Here is a 24,971-nt window from a genome sequence, read left to right on the forward strand (position 1 = left end):
GTTGGTGTGAATCCAAATTAGAGCATGATAACTTTAGGATGTTAAATGTAATCCCCATGGTAACCACAGATAAAATAGCTATTGAATATACATAGAAGAAATTAAGAAATTTAAACATTTCATGACATCAAACTGACTAAACACACACACAAAAAGACAGTAATGCAGAAAATGAGGGGCAAAAAAAGCTCTAAGGCACGTAGAAAACAAAGAGCAAAATGACAGAAGTAAGTCCCTCCTTATCAGTAATTACTTTAAATGTAAATGGATTAAACTCTTTAATGGAAAAATAGAGACTGGCAAAGACACACACACACACACACACATTGATCTGATTATATGCTGTCTATAAGAGACAAACTGAAGATCCTAAGACAAAAATAGATTAAAAGTGAAAAGATGCAAATAGATATTCCATGAAAATAATAACCAAAAGAGAGTAGGGATGGCTATACTAACTAATTTCAGACAAAACAGACTTTAAATCAATAAAGTTTAGAGACAAAAAACGACATTATATATATATTTGATATAGGAAAAAGATATAACATTTATAAACATTTATATATCTAATAACTGACCACCAAAATATATATTCTTCTTAATCCATGGGACATTTTCCAGGATGGACCATATGTTAGGCTACACATTAAGTCTCAATAGATTTAAAAAGACATACAAAGTATCTAATCTGATCACAGCAGGATGAAGTTAGAAGTCAATAACAGAAGGAAAACTAGGAAATCACAAAACTGGGGAGAAGAGCAAGATGGCTGAGGAGTAGGAGACCTAAATTTCTCCTGGTCCCAGGAATTCAGCTAGATAGTTAATCAAATCATTCAGAACACCTACAAACTCAATAGGAGAGCGAAGAAAAGAATAGCAGCAACTCCCTGAACAAAAAAGCAACCACTCTCTGGAAGGTAGGAAGTGTGTGCAGAGAAGTGAATCCGAGGCGATATTCGGGAAGATACACGGCAGGGGAGGGGGCCTCCATCAGCCGCTACCCGCAAGTGATAGAGCAGCGGAGCACAAAATCGGAACTTTTAGAAGTCCGCTCCACTGAGGGATGTCGCTCCAATGGCTAAGCGGGGGGTGAAACACTCGATGGGACAGTGTGGTCTCAGGACCCTGGGGGTCACAGGAAGACCGGGGGTGCCTGAATGCAGCAGAGCTCCCAGGTATCGGAGCAGGGAAGCTGGCTGCAGAGACGGAGTCGAGGCGTGGGCTCTCAGCTCGGGGTTGTCATAAACCGTGATCCGCAGCACAGTCGGGCCACTGCTCCTCCAGCAGGGACCCAACAAGTGGCAGATCCAGAGAGACTCCCCTTCCTCCCCCAGGAGGAGCAGCTCAGGAGCACACCACAGGGATCTGCTGGGTTTGGAGACTCCACACAGAGTCGGGTTCCAGAGATAGAAACGCTTGGTCACAGGCCGGGTGAGCACAGAGTGCAGCCAGAGACTGGGGAGATGGGAGTGATTGACTGCTTTTCTCTGGGGGCTCACTGAGGAGTGGGGCTCTGAGTTCTCAGCTCCTCCAGGGCAGAGATTGGGAGGCTGCCATTTTCACTCTGGTCCTCCAAAGCTGCACGGAAAGCTTGCAGGGAACAAAAGCTCCTGGGAGCAAACACAGCAGATCACTTAGCCCGGACCGACAAGGGTGGGGCAATTCCGCCTCCTGCAAAGACATTTGGGAACCACGGCAACAGGCCCCTCCCCCAGAAGATCAGCAAGAACAGCCAGCCAAGACCAAGTTTACCGACCAATGAGAACAGCAGAACCTCAGCGCTAGGGGACTATAGCACATAGAATTCATGTCTTTTTCCCCATGATTCTTTAGTCTTTCAAAGTTAATATTTTTAATTGTCTTTATTTTTCTTTTTCTATTTTTTTAGTTGAATTTTTCTTCCTTCCTTTTTCAACCAACATCTTATCAATTCCTTTTTTAAAATCTTTTTTAATTTTTCATTTTTAAGTCATAGTCTATCCCTTCATTGTATTTAACCTTTTCTGTATATATATGTTTTTCTTTCTTTAAAATTTTGGGATACAGTTTCTTCTAACAGATCAAAATATACCCTAAATCTAGAGTAGGACGTTGTCCTAGTCTCCCACCTGATCACATTCTCTATTTTTTTTCTATATTTTTTTTCATTCTTTTTTCAACCAACTTCTTATCTTATCAATTCCTTTTTTAAAATCCTTTTTAATTTTCATCTTTACAGTCATATTCTATCCCTTCATATTTACCTTATATATATACATATATATGTTTTAATTTCTTTAAAATATTGGGAGGCAATTTCTTTTAACAGACCAAAATACACCCCAAATCTAGTGTATGGCTCTATTATATTCAGCAGCCTGATCATATTCTTTTTTTTTTCCCTTTCTTCCCCCTCCCCCTGCCAAGTTTTGGGTCTCTTCTGATTTGTTTAGTGTATATTTTTCTCGGGGTCGTTGTTACCCTTTTAGCATTTTTTAACATTTTATTCTCTCGTTCATCTATTCTCTTTTGGATAAAATGACAAGACGGAAAAACTCACCTCAAAAAAAAAAAAAAAGAACAAGAGGCTGTACCAACTGCTGGGGACCTAATCAATACAGACATGAGTAAGATGTTGGCACTAGAGTTCAGAATGACGAGTATAAAGGTTCTAGCTGGGCTTGAAAAAAGTATAGAAGATACTAGAGAATCCCTTTCTGAAGAAATAAAAGAACTAAAATCTAACCAAGTCAAAATCAAAAAGGCTATTAATGAGGTGCAATCAAAAATGGAGGCTCTAACCGCAAGGATAAACGAGGCAGAAGAGAGAATTAGTGATATAGAAGACCAAATGATTGATAATAAAGAAGCTGAAAAAAAGAGAGATAAACTACTGGATCACGAGGGGAGAATTCGAGAGATAAATGATACCATAAAGCAAAACAACATTAGAATAATTGGGATCCCAGAAGAAGAAGAAGAGGGGCGGGGAGAAGGTACACTGGAGTAAATTATAGCACAGAACTTCCCTAATATGGGAAGGAAACAGGCATCAAAATCCAGAAGGCACAGAGAAGCCCCTCAAAATCAATAAAAATAGGTCAACACCGACATCTAATAGTAAAATTCACAAGTCTCAGAGACAAAGAGAAAATCCTGAAAGCAGCTTGGGACAAGAGGTCTGTAACCTACAACGGTAGAAACATTAGATTGGCAGCAGACCTATCCACAGAGACCTGGCAGGCCAGAAAGGATTGGCATGATATATTCAGAGCACTAAATGAGAAAAATATGCAGCCAAGAATGCTATATCCAGCTAGGCTGTCATGGAAATTGGAGAGATAAAAAGCTTCCAGAACAAACAAAAAGAATTTGTGAACACCAAACCAGCCCTACAAGAAATATTGAAAGGGGTCCTCTAAGCAAAGAAAGAGGCTAAAAGTAACATAGACCAGAAAGGAACAGAGACAAAATACAGTAACAGTCACGTTACAAGGAATACAATGGCACTAAATTCATATCTTTCAATAGTTACCCTGAATGTAAATGGGCTAAATGCCCCAATCAAAAGACACAGGCTATCAGACTGGATTAAAAAACAAGACCCATCCATATGCTGTCTGCAAGAGACTCATTTTAGATGCAAAGACACCTCCAGATTTAAAGTGAGGGGTGGAAAGCCATTTACCATGCTACTGGACACCAAAAGAAAGCTGGGGTGGCAATCTGTATATCAGACAAATTAGATTTTCAACCAAAGACTGTAATAAGAGATGAGGACGGACACTACATCATACTTAAAGGGTCTATCCAACAAGAAGATCTAACACTTTTAAATATCTATGCCCCTAATGTGGGAGCAGCCAATTATATAAGCCAGTTAATAACAAAATCAAAGAAACGCATTGACAACAATACAATAATAGTAGAGGACTCTAACACCCCCCTCACTCAAATGGACAGATCATTTAAGCAAAAGATGAACAAGGAAATAAAGACTTTAAACGACATACTGGACCAGATGGACTTCACAGATATATTCAGAACATTCCATCCCAAAGCAACAGAATATACATTCTTTTCTAGTGCACATGGAACATTCTCCAGAATAGGTCACATCCTGGGTCATAAATCAGGTCTCAACCGGTACCAAAAGATTGGGATCATTCCCTGCATATTTTCGGACCACAATGCTTTGAAACTAGAACTCAATCACAAAAGGAAAGTTGGAAAGAACTCAAATACATGGAGGCTAAAGAGCATCCTACTAAAGAATGAATGGGCCAACCAGGAAATTAAAGAAGAATTTAAAAAATTCATGGAAACAAATGAAAATGAAAACACAACTGTTCAAAATCCTTGGGATGTAGCAAAGGCAATCCGAAGAGGAAAGTATATAGCTACACAAGCCTTTCTCAAGAAACAAGAAAGGTTTCAAATACACAACCTAATCTACACCTAAAGGAGCTGGAGAAAGAACAGCAAATAAAGCCTAAACCCAGCAGGAGAGAGCAATAATAAAGATCAGTGCAGAAATCAATGAAATAGAAACCAAAAGAATAGTAGAAGAGATCAACGAAACTAGGAGCTGGTTCTTTGAAAGAATAAGATTGATAAGCCCCTGGCCAGACTTATCAAAAAGAAAAGAGAAAGGACCCAAATAAATAAAGTCATGAATGAAAGAGGAGAGATCACAATGAACACAAAAGAAATACAAACAATTATAAGAACACATTCTGAGAAACTATATGCCGGCAAATTAGACAATCTGAAAAAAATGGATGTATTCCCAGAGACATATAAACTACCAAAACTGAACCAGGAAGAAATACAAAACCTCAACAGACCCACAACCAGTAAGGAAATTGAAGCTGTAATTACAAATCTCCCAACAAACAAGAGCCCAGGGTCAGATGGCTTCCCAGGGGAATTCTACCAAACATTTAAAGAAGAATTAATACCTATTCTTCAGAAGCTGTTTCAAAGAATAGAAATGGAAGGAAAACTTCCAAACTCATTTTATGAGGCCAGCATTACCTTGATCCCAAAGCCAGACAAAAACCCCATCAAAAAGGAGAACTACAGACCAATATCCCTGATGAACATGGGTGCAAAAATTTTCACCAAAATACTAGCCAATAGGATCCAACAGTACATTAAAAGGATTATTCGCCACGACCAAGTGGGATTTATTCCTGGGCTGCAAGGTTGGTTCAACATCTGCAAATCAATTAATGTGATACAATACATGAATAAAAGAAAGAACAAGAACCATATGATCCTCTCAATAGATGCAGAAAAAGCATTTGACAAAGTACAGCATCCTTTCTTGATTAAAACTCTTCACAATGAAGGGATAGAGGGTACATACCTCAATATCATAAAAGCCATCCATGAAAAACCCACAGCGAATATCATACTCAATGGGGAAAAGCTGAGCTTTCCCCCTAAGGTCAGGAACACGGCAGGGATGTCCACCATCACCACTGCTGTTCAACATAGTACTAGAAGTCCTAGCCTCAGCAATCAGACAACAAAAAGAAATAAAAAGCATTGGAATTGGCACAGAAGTGAAACTCTCACTTTTTGCAGATGATATGATACTTTATGTGAAAAACCCAAGAGTCCACCCCAAAATTGCTAGAACTCATACAGGAATTCAGTAAAGTGGCAGGATATAAAATCAATGCACAGAAATCAGTTGCATTTCTATACACCAACAACAAGACAGAAGAAAGAGAAATTAAGGAGTCAATCCCATTTACAATTGCACCTAAAACCATAAGTTACCTAGGAATAAACCAAAGAGGCAAAGGATCTGTACTCAGAAAACCATAGAATACTCATGAAAGAAATTGAGGAAGATACAAAGAAATAGGAAAACGTTCCATGCTCATGGATTGTAAAAATATCTATGCTACATAGAGCAATCTACACATTTAATGCAATTCCTATCAAAATACCATCAATTTTTTTCAAAGAAATGGAACAAATAATCCTAAAATTTGTATGGAACCAGAAAAGACCCCGAATAGCCAGAGGAATCTTGAAAAAGAAAAGCAAAGCTGGTGGCATCACAATTCCAGACTTCCAGCTCTATTACAAAGCTGTCATCATCAAGACAGTATGGTACTGGTACTGGCACAAAAACAGACACATAGATCAATGGAACAGAATAGAGAGCCCAGAAATGGACCCTCAACTCTATGGTCAACTAATCTTCGACAAAGGAGGAATGTCCAATGGAAAAAAGTCTCTTCAACAAATGGTGTTGGGAAAATTGGACAGCCACATGCAGAAGAATGAAACTGGACCATTTCCTTACACCACACACAAAAATAGACTCCAAATGGGTGAAAGACCTAAATGTGAGACAGGAGTCCAACAAAATCCTTGAGGAGAACACAGGCAACAACCTCTTCGACCTCAGCCACAGCAACTTCTTCCTAGAAACATCACCAAAGGCAAGGGAGGCAAGGGCAAAAATGAACTACTGGGACTTCATCAAGATAAAAAGCTTTTGCACAGCAAAGGAAACAGTCAACAAAACCAAAAGACAACCGACAGAATGGGAGAAGATATTTGTAAATGACATATCAGATAAAGGGCTAGTATCCAAAATCTATAAAGAACTTATCAAACTCAACACCCAAAGAACAAATAATCCAATCAAGAAATGGGCAGAAGACATGAACAGACATTTCTGCAAAGAAGACATCCAAATGACCAACAGACACATGAAAAAGTGCTCAACATTACTCGGCATCAGGGAAATACAAATCAAAACCTCAATGAGATACCACCTCACACCAGTGAGAATGGCTAAATTAACAAGTCAGGAAACGACAGATGTTGGCAAGAATGCGGAGAAAGGGGAACCCTCCTACACTGTTGGTGGGAATGCAAGCTGGTGCATCCACTCTGGAAAACAGTATGGAGGTTCCTCAAAAAGTTTAAAATAGCAATTGCACTACTGGGTATTTTCCCCAAAGATACAAATGTAGTGATCCGAAGGGGCACATGCACCCCAATGTTTATAGCAGCAGTGTCCACAATAGCCAAACTATGGAAAGAGCCTAGATGTCCATCAGCAGATGAATGAATAAAGAAGATGTGATACACACACACACACACACACACACACACACACACACACACAATGGAATATTATGCAGCCATCAAAAAATGAAATCTTGCCATTTGCAACGATGTGGATAGAACTAGAGGGTATTATGCTAAGCGAAATAAGTCAATCAGAGAAAGACAAGTATCATATGATCTTACTGATACGAGGAATTTGAGAACCAAGACAGAGGATCATTGGGGAAGGGAGGGAAAAATGAAACAAGACGAAACCGTAGAGGGAGACAAACCATAGGAGACTCTTAATCTCAGGAAACAAACTGAGCTTTGCTGGAGTGGATGGTGGTGGGAGGGATGGGTGGCTGGGTGATGGACACTGGGGAGAGTAAATACAATGTGGGCACTGTGAATTGTGTAAGACTGAGGAATCACAGACCTGTACCCCTGAAACAAATAATACATTATATGTTAATTTTAAAAAATTTAAAAAAAGAAAAGAAAATTCACAAAATTGTGGAAATTAGACAACACACTTTTAAACAACCAAAGGATCAAAGAAGAAATTATAGGGAAATTAGAAAATACTTAGAGATGAATGAAAATGAAAACATACATAACAAAACTTATGGAATATAGTAAAAGTGGAGCCAAGGGGGAAATTTATAGCTATCCATGCTTACATTAAAAAATAAGAAAGATCTAAAGTCAACAACCTATCTTTATACCTCAGGGCACTAGAAAAAGAACAAATGAAAACCCAAAGTTAGCAAAAGGAAGGAAATAACAAAGATTAGAGCAGAGATAAATGAACTAGAGAATAGAAAAACAAGAAAATCAATGAAACCAAAAGTTGGTTCTTCAAAATGATCAACCAAATTGACTAACTTTTAGCTAGATGAACTAAGATAAAAAGAGAGATGACTTAAATTACTAAAATCAGAAATGAAAGTGTGAACATTACTACCAATTCTATAGAACTGAAAAGAATTATAAGAGAGTACTATGGACAACTTTATACAAATAATTGGATAACCTAGATGAAACGGACAAATCCCTAGAGACATAAAACCTACCAAGAAGGTGGAAAAAATTAAAGAGGAGGGAACATTTCCTAACTCAGTCTGAGGCCAGCATTACCCTGATACCAAGGCCAGATAAAGAAACTGTAAGAAAAGAACATTACAGACCAATATCCTCTATGAATACTGATGCAAAAATCCTAAATAAAATATTAGCAAACTGAATTCAGCACCATGTTAAAAGGATCATACACCATGACCAAGTGGGATTTATTCCTGGAATGCAAAGATGGTTCAACCTATGAAAATTGATCACTTTAATACACCCCGTTAACAGAATGAAGGGGGAAAAACACATGAGCATCTCAACTGATGCAGAAAAAGCATCTGAGGAAAATTCAACACCCTTTCATGATAAAAAAAGAAAACACTCAAAATACTAGGAATAGAAGGAAACTTCATCAACATAATAAAAGCCACACATAAAAACGCACAGTGAACATTATATTCGGTGGTGAAAGACTGAAAACTTTTCCTCTAAGATCAGGTACAAGGCAAGGATGCCTGCTTTGACCATGTCTACTCCACATAGCACTGAAAGTTCCACAGCAGTTAGGCAAGGAAAAGAAATAAAAGGCACCCAAATTGGAAAGGAAGAAATAATATTACCTCTGTTCATAGATGGTATGATCTTATATGTAGGAAACTTTAAAATTCCACAAAAAACTGTTAGAACTAATACATGAATTCAGTAAAGTAGCAGGATACAAAGTCAACATACAAAAACCAGTTGCATTTCTATACACTAACAGTGAACAATCTGAAAGAAGATTACAAAAACAATTCCATGTTCAATAGCATCAAAAATAATAAAATACTTACTACTAAGCACCCCTAAAAGAAATGAAAGAAGACACAAATAAATGGAAACATAGCCCATGGTCATGGACTGAAAGATTTCATGTTATTAAAATGTCAATACTACCCAAAGTGATCTACAGACTGAATGCAATTCCTATCAAAATCCCAATGATGTCTTTTGCATCCAAAAATTCATATGGAATCACAAGGTACCCCAAATAGCCAAAACAATCTTGAAAAACAAAACTGGAGGACTGACACCTGATTTCAAAACTTACTACAGAGCTACAGTAATCACAACAGTGTGGTATGGGCATCAAGACAGACATACAAATGAATGAAATAGAATAGAAAGCCCAGAAATAAACCACCACATACATGGCAAAATGATTCTTGACAAGGGTGTCAAGATCATTCAACTGAGAAAGGACAGTCTTTTTAACAACAGTGCTGGGGTAACTGGACATCCACATGCAAAATAGTGAAATTGGTACCTTACATAATACCAAATACAAAAATTATCACAAAATGGATAAAAGACCTAAATATAAGACCTAAAAAAAATAAAACTCTTAGAAGAAAACATAGGACTAAAGCTCCAATACTCCAATCATTTGCAATGATTTCCTGGATATGACACCAAAGGCACAGGAAACAAAAGAAACAGACAAATTGGACTTCGTGAAAATTTTAAAATTTTGTGCACCAAAAGACCCTACCCAGAGAATTAAAATCAAACCACAGAATGGGAGAAAATATCTGCAAATTATATATCTGATAAAGGATTAACATCCAGAATGTATAGAAAACCCCTAAAACTCAAAAACAATCAAAAACTAACAGCCCAATTCAAAAATGGGCAAAGAACTTGAATAGATATTTCCCCAAAGAAGACATAAAAGTGGCGGCAAGTACATGGAAAGATTCTAATCACTAGGGGGATGCAAATCAAAACTGTAATGAGATACATGTCATACCCATTAAGATGAGTACTGTCAACAACAACAAAAACAAGAGAATGTAGAGGAAAGGAGCCTTTGTACACTGTTGGTGGGAGTGCAAACTGGCACAGCCACTGTGGAAAACAGGATGGCAGTTCCTCAAAAAGTTAATAATAGAATTACCCTATGATCCAGCAATCCCACTTCAAACCAGAACGATTCGAAAGTAGAGTCTCAGAGAGGTATCTGTACATCCATGGTCATAGCAGCCTTATTCACAATAGCTAAAGCACATTATCAATCCAAGTGTCCATCAACAAATGAATGATGGATAATCAAAATATGGTATATACATAACAATGGAATATTATTCAGCCTTTAAAAGAAAGGAAATTATGTAATATTTGTAGCAATATATGGATTATGCTAAGGACAATATTCTAAAGTGAAATAGGTACAAAAAGACAAATATAGTTGTGTGCAAGATGTCTTTGCAATCCCCCCCCCCAAAATGGACTGGTCTTGGAAGTAACTGTACATGTGGTGTTTGGGGTGAGGTAAGGGTTCTTAGATTCTCCCTCCCTTCCAAAGTTTCAGAATAACCCATGGTAGGGGCCTAGGCTGAGAGCTTGGACTCTGTGATCTCACAAGTTCCTCCAGGCCCAAGACAATGATGCTATCAGCATCAAAGAGCAAACTTGGTATAAGGAAGGAAAGGGGTGGGTAAGGAAAAAAACCAGTTAAATACACTCATACCAGCTAAATCCAGTCTTTGCCTCTGAGGACTTCTTGTCTCTCCTGTCCTCTGGCATCATTGATTTGTGGCTGAATGGAGACTGTCCAGTCACCAATGATGTAACATTACCTGAGAGATCCAAAGGTTCATGCTCAATCCAGGCTTCCTCAGAAGGAAGGAACATTTTATCATAGAGCAGAGTCTAGTATTTTTATGGGACTATGTGCTCTGGTCTACTGTTAAATATTTCTAGAGTGGAGTGTTTTATGATCATTCCTCCTCGTTCCACCTCACCCTCCATCTCTAAGTATTTTTCCATCTATGTTAACATAGAGCAAAGCACCCCACAAACACAGATTTAAGATTTTGGTGTCACGGAGCTAAACCCATGGTACTACCAAGCTAACTACCCACACCCACAGACACACACACACACACACGCACACATGTGCACAGTGGGTGAGTAAATTTTTTAGATGGAGGTGGGGGAATTGGGTCCAATTAAAAACTATTAGACTAGAAATTCAGAAGAGCACATCAGGAGGAACTTGTAAAAGAAATCTTCATGGATGATATCAATACCATAGAAAGGTAAGAACAAACAGTTGTTAATAACTTCAAGAGAAGCTTTAAATCCACACTAGAAAGTAACTTGACGCTGGGAGACTCTGTACCTGTGAATGCCATATAGTATGGTTCTATGTGGGATGGGGCATGCTTCCCACAACATCACTGGCACCTGGAAGTGGTCAGAAATGCAGATTCTCAGGCCCTGCCCCAGACCTATTGACTCAGGAGCTCTGGGAGGACGGCCCAGCCCTCTGAGTTTTAACAAACCCTCCAGGGGGTTCTACTGTACACTCACATTTAGGAATCGCTGACCTAGAGGGCCCAAGATGAAGATGAAGGCATAAGGAGCAGAGTTGATGCAGCAGAATGAGGACTCAAATATGGCAATGATGAACCCGCACACCAAACTAAAGCTGCAATCAAAATACCAAATGTGGACAGAGTGCAAACACTACTTTTAGACCCTGGAAATGGAAGGAGGAACTCTAAATGGTGTGAATTGGGGCAAGGATAGAGGGAAAGGCAGCACTCTGAAAACCACAAGTAGGGAGATAATTCAAGGACATTTTCCTGACTAAACTATAATCTTGGCCTGAGTTGTCAAGGGCTCTTAGGGTTTCCTTCAAGAGCAATCCTCAGCACCTGGGTGGCTCCATCCTGCTTGTGTGCTCTCTCTGTGTCAAATAAAGTCTTAAAAAAAAAAGCAATCCTCAAAGAAAGGGACCCAAGTGACATTCACCAAGTGGTTTTTGTTTGGTTACTTACTTTATTTTTTAACTTATTCTGATGCAACCTCAAACTTAGAGTAAAACTGCAAAAACAGAAAAGACCTCCGAATAGCCTTTACCCAGATTCACCAACTATTTACATTTTGCCCCAGTGCTTTATCATCCCCCATCTCTAACCAAATATATTTATTACACATGTGCTTTTTCCTCTAAAGCATTTGAAAGTAAGTTGGAGCCATTATGCCCCTTTATGCCTAAATACTCAGTATATATTTCCTAAGAATATGTTCTCTAACATACCTTCCTAAAACACAACACTCTCACATAACCACAGAACAATTATAAAAAATCAGGAAATTTAACCTTGACACAATATTATCATCTAATACTCAGGCTGTATTCAAATTCTGTCCGTTATCCCAATAATGGCCTTGTTCACCATTTTCTCCCTAATTCTGGATCTAATCCAGGGCCATATTTGGCATTTCATTGCCATGTCTCTTTAGCCTCTTTCAGTCTGGAATATTTCCTCTGCCTTTCCTTTTCTTTCTTTCTTCTTTCTTTCTTTCTTTCTTTCTTTCTTTCTTTCTTTCTTTCTTTCTTTCTTTCTCTTTCTTTTTCTTTCTTTCTTTCTTTCTCTTTCTTTTTCTTTCTTTCTTTCTTTTCTTTCTTTCTTTCTTTCTTTCTTTCTTTCTTTCTTTCTTTCTTTCTTTCTTTCTTTCTCTTTCTTTCTTTTTCTTTCTTTCTTTCTGTCTCTTTCTCTCTCTCTCTCTCTCTCTTTCTTTCTGAGAGAGAAGCTGTGTGCCCATGAGTGGGGGAAGGGAGGGGCAGAGGGAGAGGTAGCGAGAAAATCCCAAGCAGGCTCCACACCCAGTGTGCAGCCCGACATGGGGCTTAATCCTGCAACCCATGCCGAAATCAAGAGTCAGACACTTGGTGATTCTGGCAGTCCTTCTTGGACATCCAAGCTGGACAGTGTGGCAATCCAGGGACTGCTCTCTAGAGGAAAAGATGGTCAAGACCTGGCAGCGGAGGTCTGGGCCCTAGTCCCCAAAGCTAGGGTTTCTAGACAGAGACAGGCCAACCCACAGGGAGCAGGTGGGAAGGAAGGAGAAAGCTGCCATTTGGTGGCCCATGGCCAGTCAAAGCTGACCCCAGATCCTGCCCAACCCAAAGAGGCTCAGATTGCTGGAAAGCACAGATACTATTTGGGTAAATCAAACAAGAGTGGCTTATTTGAGGGATACAGAAGGAAACCGGCCCCACTTAGAACACCCAGCTTAAGATCATTAAGACATGACATTTTCTAGGATGGATGGGGATTCATGTTCCAGAAGCCAGAATCCAGAATCTGTCCCCCTCAGACCTAGCACCAAGGTCTAATCTGGGTAGGTGACTGAGCTCACCTCATCCACTTGGGATTTGGACTGTTTACCGTACTTGCAGGTAGCTCAATCATCAGACTTTCAGAACAGAACTGTCTGCTCCTGGTACATTACAAAACTCAGACATGAGAGAGAACTCCACTAGGTGTCATTCCCAAAAGCCATTAGACCAGCTTATCCTGCAGATCTACTGAGCACCTATCTGCAGAAATGCCACAAAAATGAAATGAATGTACATGATGCGGCAGGTCCCAGGACATTGCTTTTAGCCAGGAAGTTTCATACTGAGGAAGATCATGGGCCCTAAGTCTAGCTCAAATCTTTCAGATTCTAATTAAAAGAAGAGGGACATTTTTAACACAGTTGTACAGGTCAGAGAAAACTTGAATCGTTCTAGCTCTGGCTCTTACCTTCTTTTGGTGACATTCGTCTGATAAAAGGTATCACTTTGGCATGCACTTTGTCACACTCAGTCTGCTGGGAGTGACTGGGGCGGGCGAGGAGGTGGGGGGCGGGCGAGGAGGTGGGGGAGCGGGCTGTCTCCCAAAAGGGTGTCCAGAATCCTCCCAGATGACCTTGTTGCAAAACTTCTTGCCTTCAGTTTTTCCCCAAGTTGCCTTCACTTGCTCAGAGAAAGGCAAAAATTCCTAATTCCAGAATCTCCTGCATTTCTCACATTCCTGTAGCAGGCAACATATTACAGCCAAAGCACCGAACACTCGCCACTCAGCAGGATTTATCCCTCTCCTGCCCTAGGCTCAACCAAGATTTCTGAGTTCCTGTGGCAGGGTACTTTAAAATTCTCCCATCCCCTACCTTTCTATTATGCAGTATGTCATATATTTAAAACAGTGTAACATATAGGCACAACTAATATTCTGCCAGTCCTCATCACTGTGGCCTTTCATCTGTGGCCAGTGGTCACCCCTCCCCCAGTCCCAAGTATTTCCAGCAGCTATTCTGACTGGTCAGCATCTGGCTGGCACTGCTTGTTAAATATGAGGGAGAGCACAAGCAGGGGGGTGGGGGGGAGACAGAGAGGGAGAAGCAGACTCCCCGCTGAGCAGGGAGCCTGAGGCGGGTCTTGATCCCAGGACCCCGGGATCCTGACCTGAGCCAAAGGCAGATGCTTAACCAACTGAGCCACCCAGGCACCCCTCAAAAGCATTTTTAACAGGTAAAACATCTGCACCACTAAAGATTCAGAAAGTATGAAAAGACAAAAAAAAAAAATTATGAAAGGGCATTCAGTAAAAAGTCTCTCCCAGTGCATCTCTCAGCTGCCTCATCTCCAGCGTTAATAGTCTCTTGCATCCTTTCAGAGATTTAATGTACAGACAAAATATTGTGGATAGGTACCATTTCTTCTTTTTTTATGGATGGTAGCATATAAAACATATGGTTCTATTCCTTTTCTTCCTAACCTAACAGTGTATCTTGGAGATCTTTCCAGTTCGGTGCACAAAGAGCTTTCTTCATCTACTGTAAGGAGCTGGGTGGTACTTCTTCGTAGGGTATCTGTATTGTAATTTACTAAATTAGTCTCCTGCTGACCACATACAAGGTAATTTATAGGTACTGGCTATTATAACCAATAACTTTGTACATACTCACTCCATAAATATACCAGTGTTATCTGTAAGGTAAATTCTTAGAAGTGAAATTGCTGGGCTAAAGGGCATGTGCATAATAAGCATCATCCTCGGAACACTCTTTCTTGAACAGCTATTGTACAAGGCTCAGAGAACCCAGTGTTGGGCAAGACAGATGTGCCCCCCGCTGCCACCGCTCAAAGTGCAAATGATGAGATACAGCCCTTACATCATCTCAATGTCTTCGGTACAACCAGGAGAGTGGCTGGCCACACAGGGAGATATGGGACCTGGCTGACAGGCGGGGAGGGGAGGGAAGGCTTTCCTGAGAAAGTCATGTTCACGTTAGGAAGGATGGCAGGAGATGGGCCGGGGAGAGCAGTGGGCATGGTGAGTGGCCGGGCGGGGGGGGGACCAAAGGCCAGAGTGGCCGGGGGAAGAGTAGCTGGGGGGTTTGGGGGCAGTCTAGCAGAGCATTGAAGACTTCTTGAGGATTTTAGTTTTTATTCTAAGAGCAGTGGGCAACCAGGAAGGAGTGAAGTCATCCAATGCGCATTTCTGAAGATGACTGGCTGCATTACAGAAATGGATTAAAGGCTTTCAGGGAGAACAGGCAGGGAGACCAATTCAAAGGTTATTGCTGCTTTCAGGCCGGAGAGTGCAGAGGCCAGGCTGGGTGAGGCTAAGGAGACAGAGACGGTGAGAGAGTAATGGGGGGTGAAGGGAAGGGAGAGGGGTTTCCACGGATGACTCCCCAGTCCCTAGCCATGCTGGTTGGTGAGCACTTAAGACAAGGCTCCTGGAAGGCTTCTAAATGATGAGACCCTGAACATTTTCCACATGCTTAGAATCTGGGGTGTATCCTATGGGGCCCCTCGGAAAGCCAGACCCCAGCTACAGAGGCACCCCGGAGAACACCTCTGGACAAGCTGGAATGTGTTCATCTCTCCTGTCCCGTTTTACCTGCACCCCTGCAGGCATCACGTGCCCTCCTCCCACGTCGGTCGAACATGCGGACATCCAGGTCAAGAGTTACAAGGTGAGCTCCAGGGAGCGGTACACCTGTAACTCTGGCTTCAAGCGTAAAGCCGGGACATCCAGCCTGACCGAATGCGTGTTCAACAAGACCATGAACGTGGCCCACTGGACAATTCCCAATCTCAAGTGCATCAGTAAGTAGCTGTCCCTGCAAGTCTCTCCATCCCCCTTCCCAAAGCTGTACAGAGTGGAACGGTAGTGTGGGGAGCTGAATGAGCCCATCTCTGGGGGACAAGACATTTGTGTTGAGGTCTAAGGCTAAATAAACCAATGGGCCTCTAAACAACGCCCCTGGGAGTTGAAAATACATAGGCTTCAGGGTCACAGTTTTGGGTTCCTTGAGCAAGGGTCTTACCATCTTGGAAGTCTTTGTTCCTCATCTAGAAAATGAACCCGATGTCAATGGTGTGGGCTATAGCAGTGTGCCGTGAAACCTGGTCAATATTGGCTGCAGCCATCCCTCACTCTGTTGCATTTTGCTTTATTGTACTTTACAGATAATTATGTTTTTTTTTACAAATTGAAGACTTGTGGCAATCCCGCTTCAAGCGTGTCTACTGTCGCCATTTTTCCAATAGTACTTGCTCACTTTGTGTCTCTGTGTCACATTTTAGTAATTCTCGCAGCATTTCAAACTTTCTCCTATTGGTTATGGGAGCTGGGACCAGTGATCTTTGATATTACTACTGGAATTCTCTTGGGGCACCACAAACTGCACCCATGTAAGACGGTTGACTTAATCAATGGATGTTGTATATGTCTTCTGACCGCTCCACGGACTGGCCATTCCCCTGTCTCTCTCCCTCTCCTTGGTCCTCCCTACTCCCTGAAACAGAACAACATTGAAATTAGGCTACTTAACAGCCCTACAATAGCTTCTAAAGGTTCATATGAAAGGAAGAATCACATCTTTCTCTTCAAGTCAAAACTAGGAATGATTAGGTTAGTGAAAAAAGCATGTCAAGTCAAGACAGGCCAAAAAATAGGCCTCTTGTGCCAAGTTATGAATACAAAGGAAAAGTCCTTGAAGGAAACTAAAGGTGCTACTCCAGAGAACACACAAGAGGTAAGTAAACAAAACAGACTTATTGGTGATATGGAGAAAGTTTTAGGGGTCCGAATCGAAGGTCAAACCAGCCACAACACTCCCTTAAGCCAAAGCCTCATCCAGAGCAAGGCTCTCTCTTCAATTCCATGAAGGCTGGGAGAGGTGAAAAAGCTGCAGAAGAAATGCTTGAGGCGAGCACAGGTTGGTTCATGCGCTTCAAGGAAAGAAGCCGTCTCCATAACATGAGTGCAAAGTGAAGCAGCCAGTTATCCAGAAGATCTGGCTAAGATAATTAATGAAAGCTGCTACACTAAACAACAGATCCTCAATGTAGACAAAACAGCCTTAGTGTGGAAGAGCCCATCTAGGACTTTCCCAGCTGGAGAGGAGAAGTCAATGTCTGGCTTCAGAGCTTCAAAGGACAGGCTGACTCTCTTTTTAGGGGCTAATGCAGCTGATGACTTTAAATTGAAGCCAGTGCTCACTGACCATTCTGAAAATCCCAGGAACCTTAAGAATGATGCTAAATCTATTCTGCCTGTGCTCTATAAAGGGAACAACAAAACCTGGAGGACAGCACATCTGCTTACAACATGGTTTACCGAATATTTTAAGCCCACTGTTGAGACCTACTGCTCAAGAAGTTTCCTTTCAAAATATGACTACTCATTGACAATGCACCTGGTCATCCAAGAACTCTGATTGAGATGAAAATGAAATTAATATTGTTTTCATGCCCGCTAAAAAAAAATCCATTCTGCAGTTCCCAGATCAAGGAGTCATTTCCACTTTCAAGTCTTAGTATTTAAGGAATACATCCCATAAGGTTATGGTTGCCAGAGATAGTGATTCTTTTGATGGATCTGAGCAAAGTAAATTAAAAACCTTCTGGAAAGGAGTCACCATTCTAGATGCTTTTAAGAACATTCATGATTCACAGGAAGAGGTCAAAATATAAACATTCACAGGAGTTTTGGAGAAGTTGATTCCAGCCCTCACGGATGACTTTGAGGGGCTCAAGACTTCAGTGGAGGAAGTCACTGCAGATGAGGTGGAAACAGCCAGAGAACCAGAATTAGAAGTGGAGCCTGAAGATGGGACTGAATTGCTGCAATCTCATGATCAAACTTGAACAAATGAGGAGTTGCTTCTTATGGATGAGCAAAGGAAGTGGTTTCTGGAGATGGAATCTACTCCTGGTTAAGATGACAACAAAGGATTTAGGATATTACATAAACTCAGTTGATACAGCAGTGGCGGGGTTTGAGAGAACTGACTCCAATTTTGAAAGAAGCTCTACTGTGGGTAAAATGCTATCAAACAGCACCACCTGCTACAGAGAAATTGTTCATGAAAGGAAGAGTCAGTCACTGTGGCAAACTTCATCAGTGTCTTATTTTAAAGAACTGCCACACCCACCCACCCCTTCAGCAACCACCACCCTCATCAGTCAGCAGCCATCAACATCGAGGCAAGACCCCCCCACCAGCAAAGATTATGACTCACTGAAAGCTCAAATGATGGTTAGCATTTTTCAGCAGTATTTTTAAATTAAGGTATATATATTGATTTTTTTTTTTAGACACTACGCTATTGCCCACTTCATAGACTATAGTATAGGGCAAACATAACTTTTCTATGCACTGAGAAACAAAAGATTCATTTGACTTGCTTTATTGCCACATTTACTTTATTGTGATGGTCTGGAACAGAACCCACAATATCTCTGACATATGCCTTTAGGATTATGGTAGCAAGAATTTGGCATGCTTGCTTCCCAGAGAGCTTCCCCAATTTTTCCCTAGAAGGCAACCTGTAGGGAAATTATTAGGGTTCTTTGTTGTTACCCCCCCCAGAAGGATGGGGGCTACCCAAGGAGCAGAGACTCCCTTAGCTTGGTCACCCATGCCTGGTGTCCAGCCAGCACTCCAGAGTCCATGTGAGGGATGGTTGTCAGAATCTATTTTTTTATGAACCATCCACAACTGGATAACTATGTCAGAAGCCAACAATCTTGGAGTGGAAGTCAATAGTGCTATTTCCAGGAATACTAAGGCCCTTACTCTAGAAAAATAAAGATTAACTCATGGTTTATTGCATATTTGATACATGTCCAACTGCAAGCTAGAGACTTTCTCATATATGTGAAAATTCTCAACTCCTCTCTGGGGAAGTGGACAAAAGGGGTTGTTCTAGAGCAAACTCACTCTGCTGTAGGATTCCTTGAAAAGCCAGACTTTCTCATTGATTTTGTGCACCTGCCCCCTCCCCCTGCGTGACATCATACAGACATCAGAGGCAGGGCAAGGAAGAAGCCTTCTATTTATTGTAAAGGAATCGCTCAGCTGGGGGACATAGTGCCACATGGCCTCAAGTGCAACTGAAGTGCTGAACTAGCTGGGTGACGACAGGTATGAGCAACAACACTATGGCAAAGACACAGAGTGGACATCTTATTCTGTCCAGTCTGGGCACCTGCTGGTACCTGTAATCCAGGGGCAAAAATAAGGGCTTTCCAGCACAGGCAAAGTGACTGTTTCTTCAAAGTGCCAATTCCTTTGGGTGAATGAATCTAAGATGGGGAAAAGTTGTAGGCTCTGAACTGGTTGGTGGGGGGTGGGGGTAGAGGAAGCAAGGGGATGAGACCTGGGATCATAGACTTTTAGAACCTAAAGACTGGAGGATCTTTAGGTTTCATGTAGCCCAAAGAATCCTCACCTTTTACCACTAACAACTCCCTCCATTACTTTTCCTAACCTCCTACGCTTGGAATGCTTTCTTTTTTCCTTACAAAACAACTGAATCTACTGAGTAATCATTTATTTTCCCATGTAAAAGACAGTATTATAAAACTGAGTTGATCTCATTGATATCCGTCTAACTGAAAATAACAAGACATTTGATATGTGTGCAGTCTTTCTGAAAGGCTAGAAAAAGAGTTTGGGTCTGTTTACGTTTGCCTGGGAATTGCAGATTAGGAAACATTGTTGCGTATTTCTTGGGCTTCTAACCTATCCTGGGAAGCCAGATATCTCTATTTTAAATCTATATGTTTATTTTTTTATTTCTGCGTGGTTGTGGAGCAATCCAGGTTCCACCCTCAGGCTCATGAATGCCATGTGGTTATCCTCTCTCTAGGAGACCCCTCCCTGACTCACCTAAGGCCATCCTCCACAGAAGTGCCAGCAGGGGTGACCCCAGAGCCAGAGAGCACCTCCCTTTCTGGAAAAGGTAGGGATGTTGGAAACTTTTTAAGGACTCCCATTCCCTGCGACCACACAGGTCCCTGTGAGCCCTTCAGATTCTTGGACCACCGCTGGAGTTCCACGGCCAACTTAAACAACAGGACACACTTTTTATTAACGTCAACGTTACATTAGCTTCATTTTCTCTTTTAAATCAAAGTGGCTTGATAGCTAGGTTTCGGCTGCACATAATTAATGATGGTTCGAAACCCACTCTTACAATGCCAGATCAGACTTAGCTGTAGACACACTTCCTCATCAAAACTGGGGAGGATCTGCGGTTTTGCCTGCCTTGCATGTTAGCCCGCCAACACGTCACGGGTGCCCGCGGAAAACACGCCGTTCCTGCTCCAGAGACCAAGGACGTTCTTCCTTCCACGGCACAGTGGGCAGCAGGACCCTCAGCATGTTTGCCTCAATTTCCTCGTCTCTATGTCCCACAGGGGCAACAGGGAGGGGCCTCCAAGATGCCTGCACATCCAGCAGGCTGCTTCATAGCAGAGGAAGCCTGAGTTAAGAAACTGGAGTCTTTTATAACCTGCTGACCATGTCTGTCCTTTGCTCCAGGGTGAGGCACTGTCCGCACCTTCCAAGGCTATAGGAACATCTTTGGAAAGATAGTCCCAAGAAAGGGCTGCCAGTGCCTCTGCCGACAAGACGTGCAGAAACATGAGGGACCCATGCAGAACTGTTCCCCCAACGGGGGACCGCCGGGTACAGGAGCACTGCACAAAGCTGCCAACGTTACGCATTTCCAGGGTCTTAGCTAATCTTCTATCCCAATTTCCTCAGCACCGTACTGATGTTAAGAAAATTTGAAAGCACAGATGCTAATGTCTTGGGACAACGTGCCCTACATCCTAGGAAAGCCTTACTTTACACTTAACTCCTGATTTTTTTGTGTCCCGTTATCCTGTGTGGTGCTTCCCCGGCCCCCGTCTCCCCCTTCACGCCCAGGCACAGTCATCCTGCTGTGGTGGGCTGCACTGCTCGGGCTCGCCTCCCCTTGAGCATGGCTTCCTAACCGTGGACACATGTGGGGACCTCCTCCTCCTCTGGCGGTCTGGGGAGCAGCCTGGGAATTAGGGTTCTAGAAGCTCCCCAGGTGATTCTTAGGGAGCCGAGGCTGAGTAGCAATGCTGCGGGGGGGGGGGGGGGGGGATGGCGAGGCCAGAGGGAGGTTTCCTCCTAGTTAGTTAGGTAGTTTGTTGGCTACAAACAGGAGGATATGGTTGAGCGCTGACTACATTTAAGTTTGGAGTAATTCCAAAACCCCTTTGACCCAAGTCATATCTGGTGCACCAACTGATGAGAATAATCAAGGCTGGTCTCTGCCAGCCTTGCCTTCGTGCATGGAACACTTGGTCAGGTGAAAGGCGTGGGAGTGTCATCTCTGACGTGGGGTGACATGGCCATGGGCACTTGGATGGAAATGCTTTGGGGGAGCTCTGTCTGCAGAGCGCCCGGAGTGCTGGCAGCCCGGATCGTGCGAGATGCTGATAGAGGACGAAGGGGCAGGAGGACGTCTCACAGCATAAGCGGCTGGGACAGCAGCCCCACACGGCGTGGCCAGACAGCCAACGGTGCTGGGGTCACAGAGGCACTTGTACCATGCTTCACAGTTTGGGGGCAGCCATTTGCCAGGTCGACAGGGACGGTGAGGGCCTGGACACAAGGTGGGCTGCCCTCCCCTTGATCAGCGCAAAACCAGGACCCTTCCTTCAAATATGCTAAGATTCGGTCAGGCTGAACCTCAGGCTTCCCCCCCATTTCAGAAGTCATGGGCAAACACGTAAAAAAATAAATGAAAATCCGCACCCCAGATGTCTTTGGCAAATACAGCTGCACTCAGTTTTTGAGAGCAGCCTCCCATAGCATCCAAGTCTACCCAAATCCATGGCATCTCGAACTTTGCACCATGATAAACAGCTGCAGAGCCTCTGGCATCCTTGAAAGTCCCGTGGCCATTCCAGATGGATGAACAGGCTACCCACATAAGGGATTTTCCCAAAGAGCCACGGAGGAGTGTGCCGGGGGAGGGCTGGGCTACGGTGGGCTTCACTAGAGCAAGTACCAAGTCCACTCTCTTCTGGAGCTGAGCAGAGACATGAGTCTAAATATTCATGTCCTCCATATGTTGCACTTTCCTACAGAACCAGCTTTCACTTCCAAGTCAGACACCACAGTGGCCACCGAGCCCGATATTGTGCTAGACTCCAGGCCGATGCCATCAAAGCCTCCTGCTACAGGAACCACAGGGCCGATCAGTCAGGAACCCTCCCAAGCCCCACCTCAGACAACAGCAAAGGCCTTGGAACGCACTCCCTCCGCCTCACAGGAGAGGCCAGGTTAGCACTGGCTTTGCATACTTTAGGAGAAGTCAGCAACCCGTGGGCTGCTTCTTGGGTGTGGGTGGAGACCTCGAGTGAGCCAGCTGCACAGCATTATACCATCTGACCCAAAGCCCAGACAACTCAGTGACCCCCTGCTCGCTGCTCTGTGTCACAGCCTCCCTGCTCTGCCCTCTAACCTCTGTGCTCCACCCTGCTTCAGCCCAGCTGGAAAAGAAAGTCCATCTCCTGGATGGGACAAGGCTCACCGTACAGACCTGCATGGCAGAGGCTTTGCCAATCTGAATAATATCTGCCTCCTCCCAATATGGAGGACAGTGGAAGCCTTCTGCAATCTGGAGTCACAGTCTGTGGGATGGAAAAGCTCTTGGTAATCTGCATCTTCCGTAAAGGCATAGCTGATTCTTTGTGGCGTGTTTTTCTCTACCACAATACCATTGATTCTGCTCCCCCCTGCCCCATGCTGTACCTTTCATCCCCGTGACTTATTCATTCCATCACTGGGAGCCTGGACCTCCCACTCCCCCTTCACCCGTTTTCCCCATTCCCCCCCCCGCCACACACACACACATTCCTCCCCTCTGGCTGTCATCAGTTTGTTCTCTGTGTTTAAGGGTCTGTTTCGGCTTTTGTCTGTTTGTTCACTGGTTTCGTTTTTTAGATTCCACATCTAAGTGAAATCATATGGTATTTGTCTTTCTCTGTTTGACTTATTTCACTTAGCATAATACACTCTACGTCCAACCATTGTTATTGAATGGCAAGATTTCATTCTTTTTTATGGCTGAGTAATACTCATATTACATATATACCACATCACTATCCATTCATCTACTGATGGACACTTGAGCTGCTTCCATATCTTGCCTACTGTAAATAATGCTGCAATGAACATAGGAGTGCATATATCTTTTCAAATTAGTGTTTTTGTTTTCTTTGGGTAAATACCTGGCAGAATTACTGAATCATATAGCTATTTCTATTTTTAATTTTTTTGAGGAACCTCCATACTGTCTTCCAGAGTGGCTGCACCAGCTTGCATGCCCACCAACAGTGCACGAGGTTCCCTTCTCTCCACATCCTCCATAACAATTGATGTTTCTTGTCTTTTTGATTCTACCCATTCTCACAGGGGCAAGATAATCTGTCATTGTGGCCTCACATTTGCCTTTCCCAGTGATGTTGAGCATCCTTTCGTATGCCTGTTGGCCATCTGTGTGTCTTCTTTGAAAAAGCGTCTATCTGGTCCTCTGCCCATTTTTAATTAGATTATTTGCTTGTGTGTGTGTGTGTTGAGTTGTATAAGTTCTTACACACTTTGGATATTAATCCTTATCAGATGTCACTTGCAAATATCTTCTCCCATTTAGGAGGTTGTCTTTTTGTTTTGTTGATGTTTTCCTTCGCTGTGCAAACAGGGCATATTTGATTCTTAAGCATGGCCCAGCATCTAAATAAATTACCCTTGTCCTCTGCTAAAGGGAATTTGGTTTTGCCAGCCATCAATCTCTCAAGGCTTTAGGATGACAACCAAACTGTCCCAAATTCCTCCTGCTTAATGAGAAACTAGTGCCTTAACTGAGAAACAGCAATAACTGAGCTGCAATCTCTTCTCTGCAGGTACATATTCATACAATTCTGGAACTGTGACTGGTAAGTTGTTTTTTTTTTTTTTTTCTTGTCCTCGCAGTGTTTATGCCCAGAGGACCTCAGTCGCAGGGGGTGGGACAGTCCTGGTTTATGTGCTGCCCAAGCCTGGCCACCAGCAGCATCCCCTTCTCCGCTCAAGAGTGTCTCGGTTTAGATAGTAAGTTATAGGATCACCCTACTTACGGGATTCTAACATGACTGCTTATCTCACTATTGGTAGCTCCTCCCTGTCAGGCTACTGATGTGGGAACCAGAGAGCTGACGCATCACAAAAGAGCCTCCTTCCCCTAAGGGGGGCTAGACTTGCATGCAGGACTTATGAGAACACCACACGTGGGTGCTACTGTCATTGCAATGCTGTGATTCTGCCATAAACTGCATTCATCTTTCACAGGGTTTCAGCATGATGCCCTTCTCAGCAAGGCTGCTCAAATGTCTCAATATAAGAGGCTTCTTTTTACGGAAGAAGTACACAACTTTAAGGCTAGGAGAGAAAGTGAATGACCCAGGGAGTGTGAGGGGAATGGAAAAGCGTTCACAAGAATTAAAGAAAGAGAGGAAGGGAGGGGAGGAGACAGGAAGAAGAGAGAAGGGAGAGAGAATTGCAATCGTAAGAAAGAATCTAAGACTTTTGTCTGACAAGTTTTCAAGAAGCCAAAAAAAAAAAAAAAAACCCACCGTAACTTCGTACAGACAAAAATTATTTCTATTTTTCATTTACAAGTTTTTCTACTGGAGA

The 24,971-nt window shown here is 42.6% G+C and overlaps 1 protein-coding gene across 7 annotated transcripts in view; it reads left to right on the forward strand.

The window, feature by feature from the left end:
- IL15RA (interleukin 15 receptor subunit alpha) overlaps nucleotides 1-24,971 on the forward strand; it is a 54,608-nt gene that overhangs the window by 15,140 nt on the left and 14,497 nt on the right. For 4 of the 7 annotated variants that reach the window (XM_025853619.2, XM_025853623.2, XM_025853626.2 and 1 more), the window contains exons 2-5: nucleotides 15,878-16,072; nucleotides 20,125-20,217; nucleotides 22,385-22,579; nucleotides 24,203-24,235. In XM_025853619.2, the coding sequence (XP_025709404.1) occupies nucleotides 15,878-16,072; nucleotides 20,125-20,217; nucleotides 22,385-22,579; nucleotides 24,203-24,235 (516 nt within the window). Of the gene's footprint in view, nucleotides 1-15,877; nucleotides 16,073-20,124; nucleotides 20,218-22,384; nucleotides 22,580-22,784; nucleotides 22,953-24,202; nucleotides 24,236-24,971 lie in introns of those variants that run through there. The other 3 variants (XR_003204767.2, XR_012374592.1, XM_025853624.2) reach the window with 2 other exon arrangements.

This window comes from Callorhinus ursinus, unplaced genomic scaffold (genome assembly GCF_003265705.2).
Source record: "Callorhinus ursinus isolate GAN/ISIS: 27379988/994484 unplaced genomic scaffold, GSC_fseal_2.0 scaffold36, whole genome shotgun sequence".
Taxonomy (NCBI): Eukaryota; Metazoa; Chordata; class Mammalia; order Carnivora; family Otariidae; genus Callorhinus; species Callorhinus ursinus.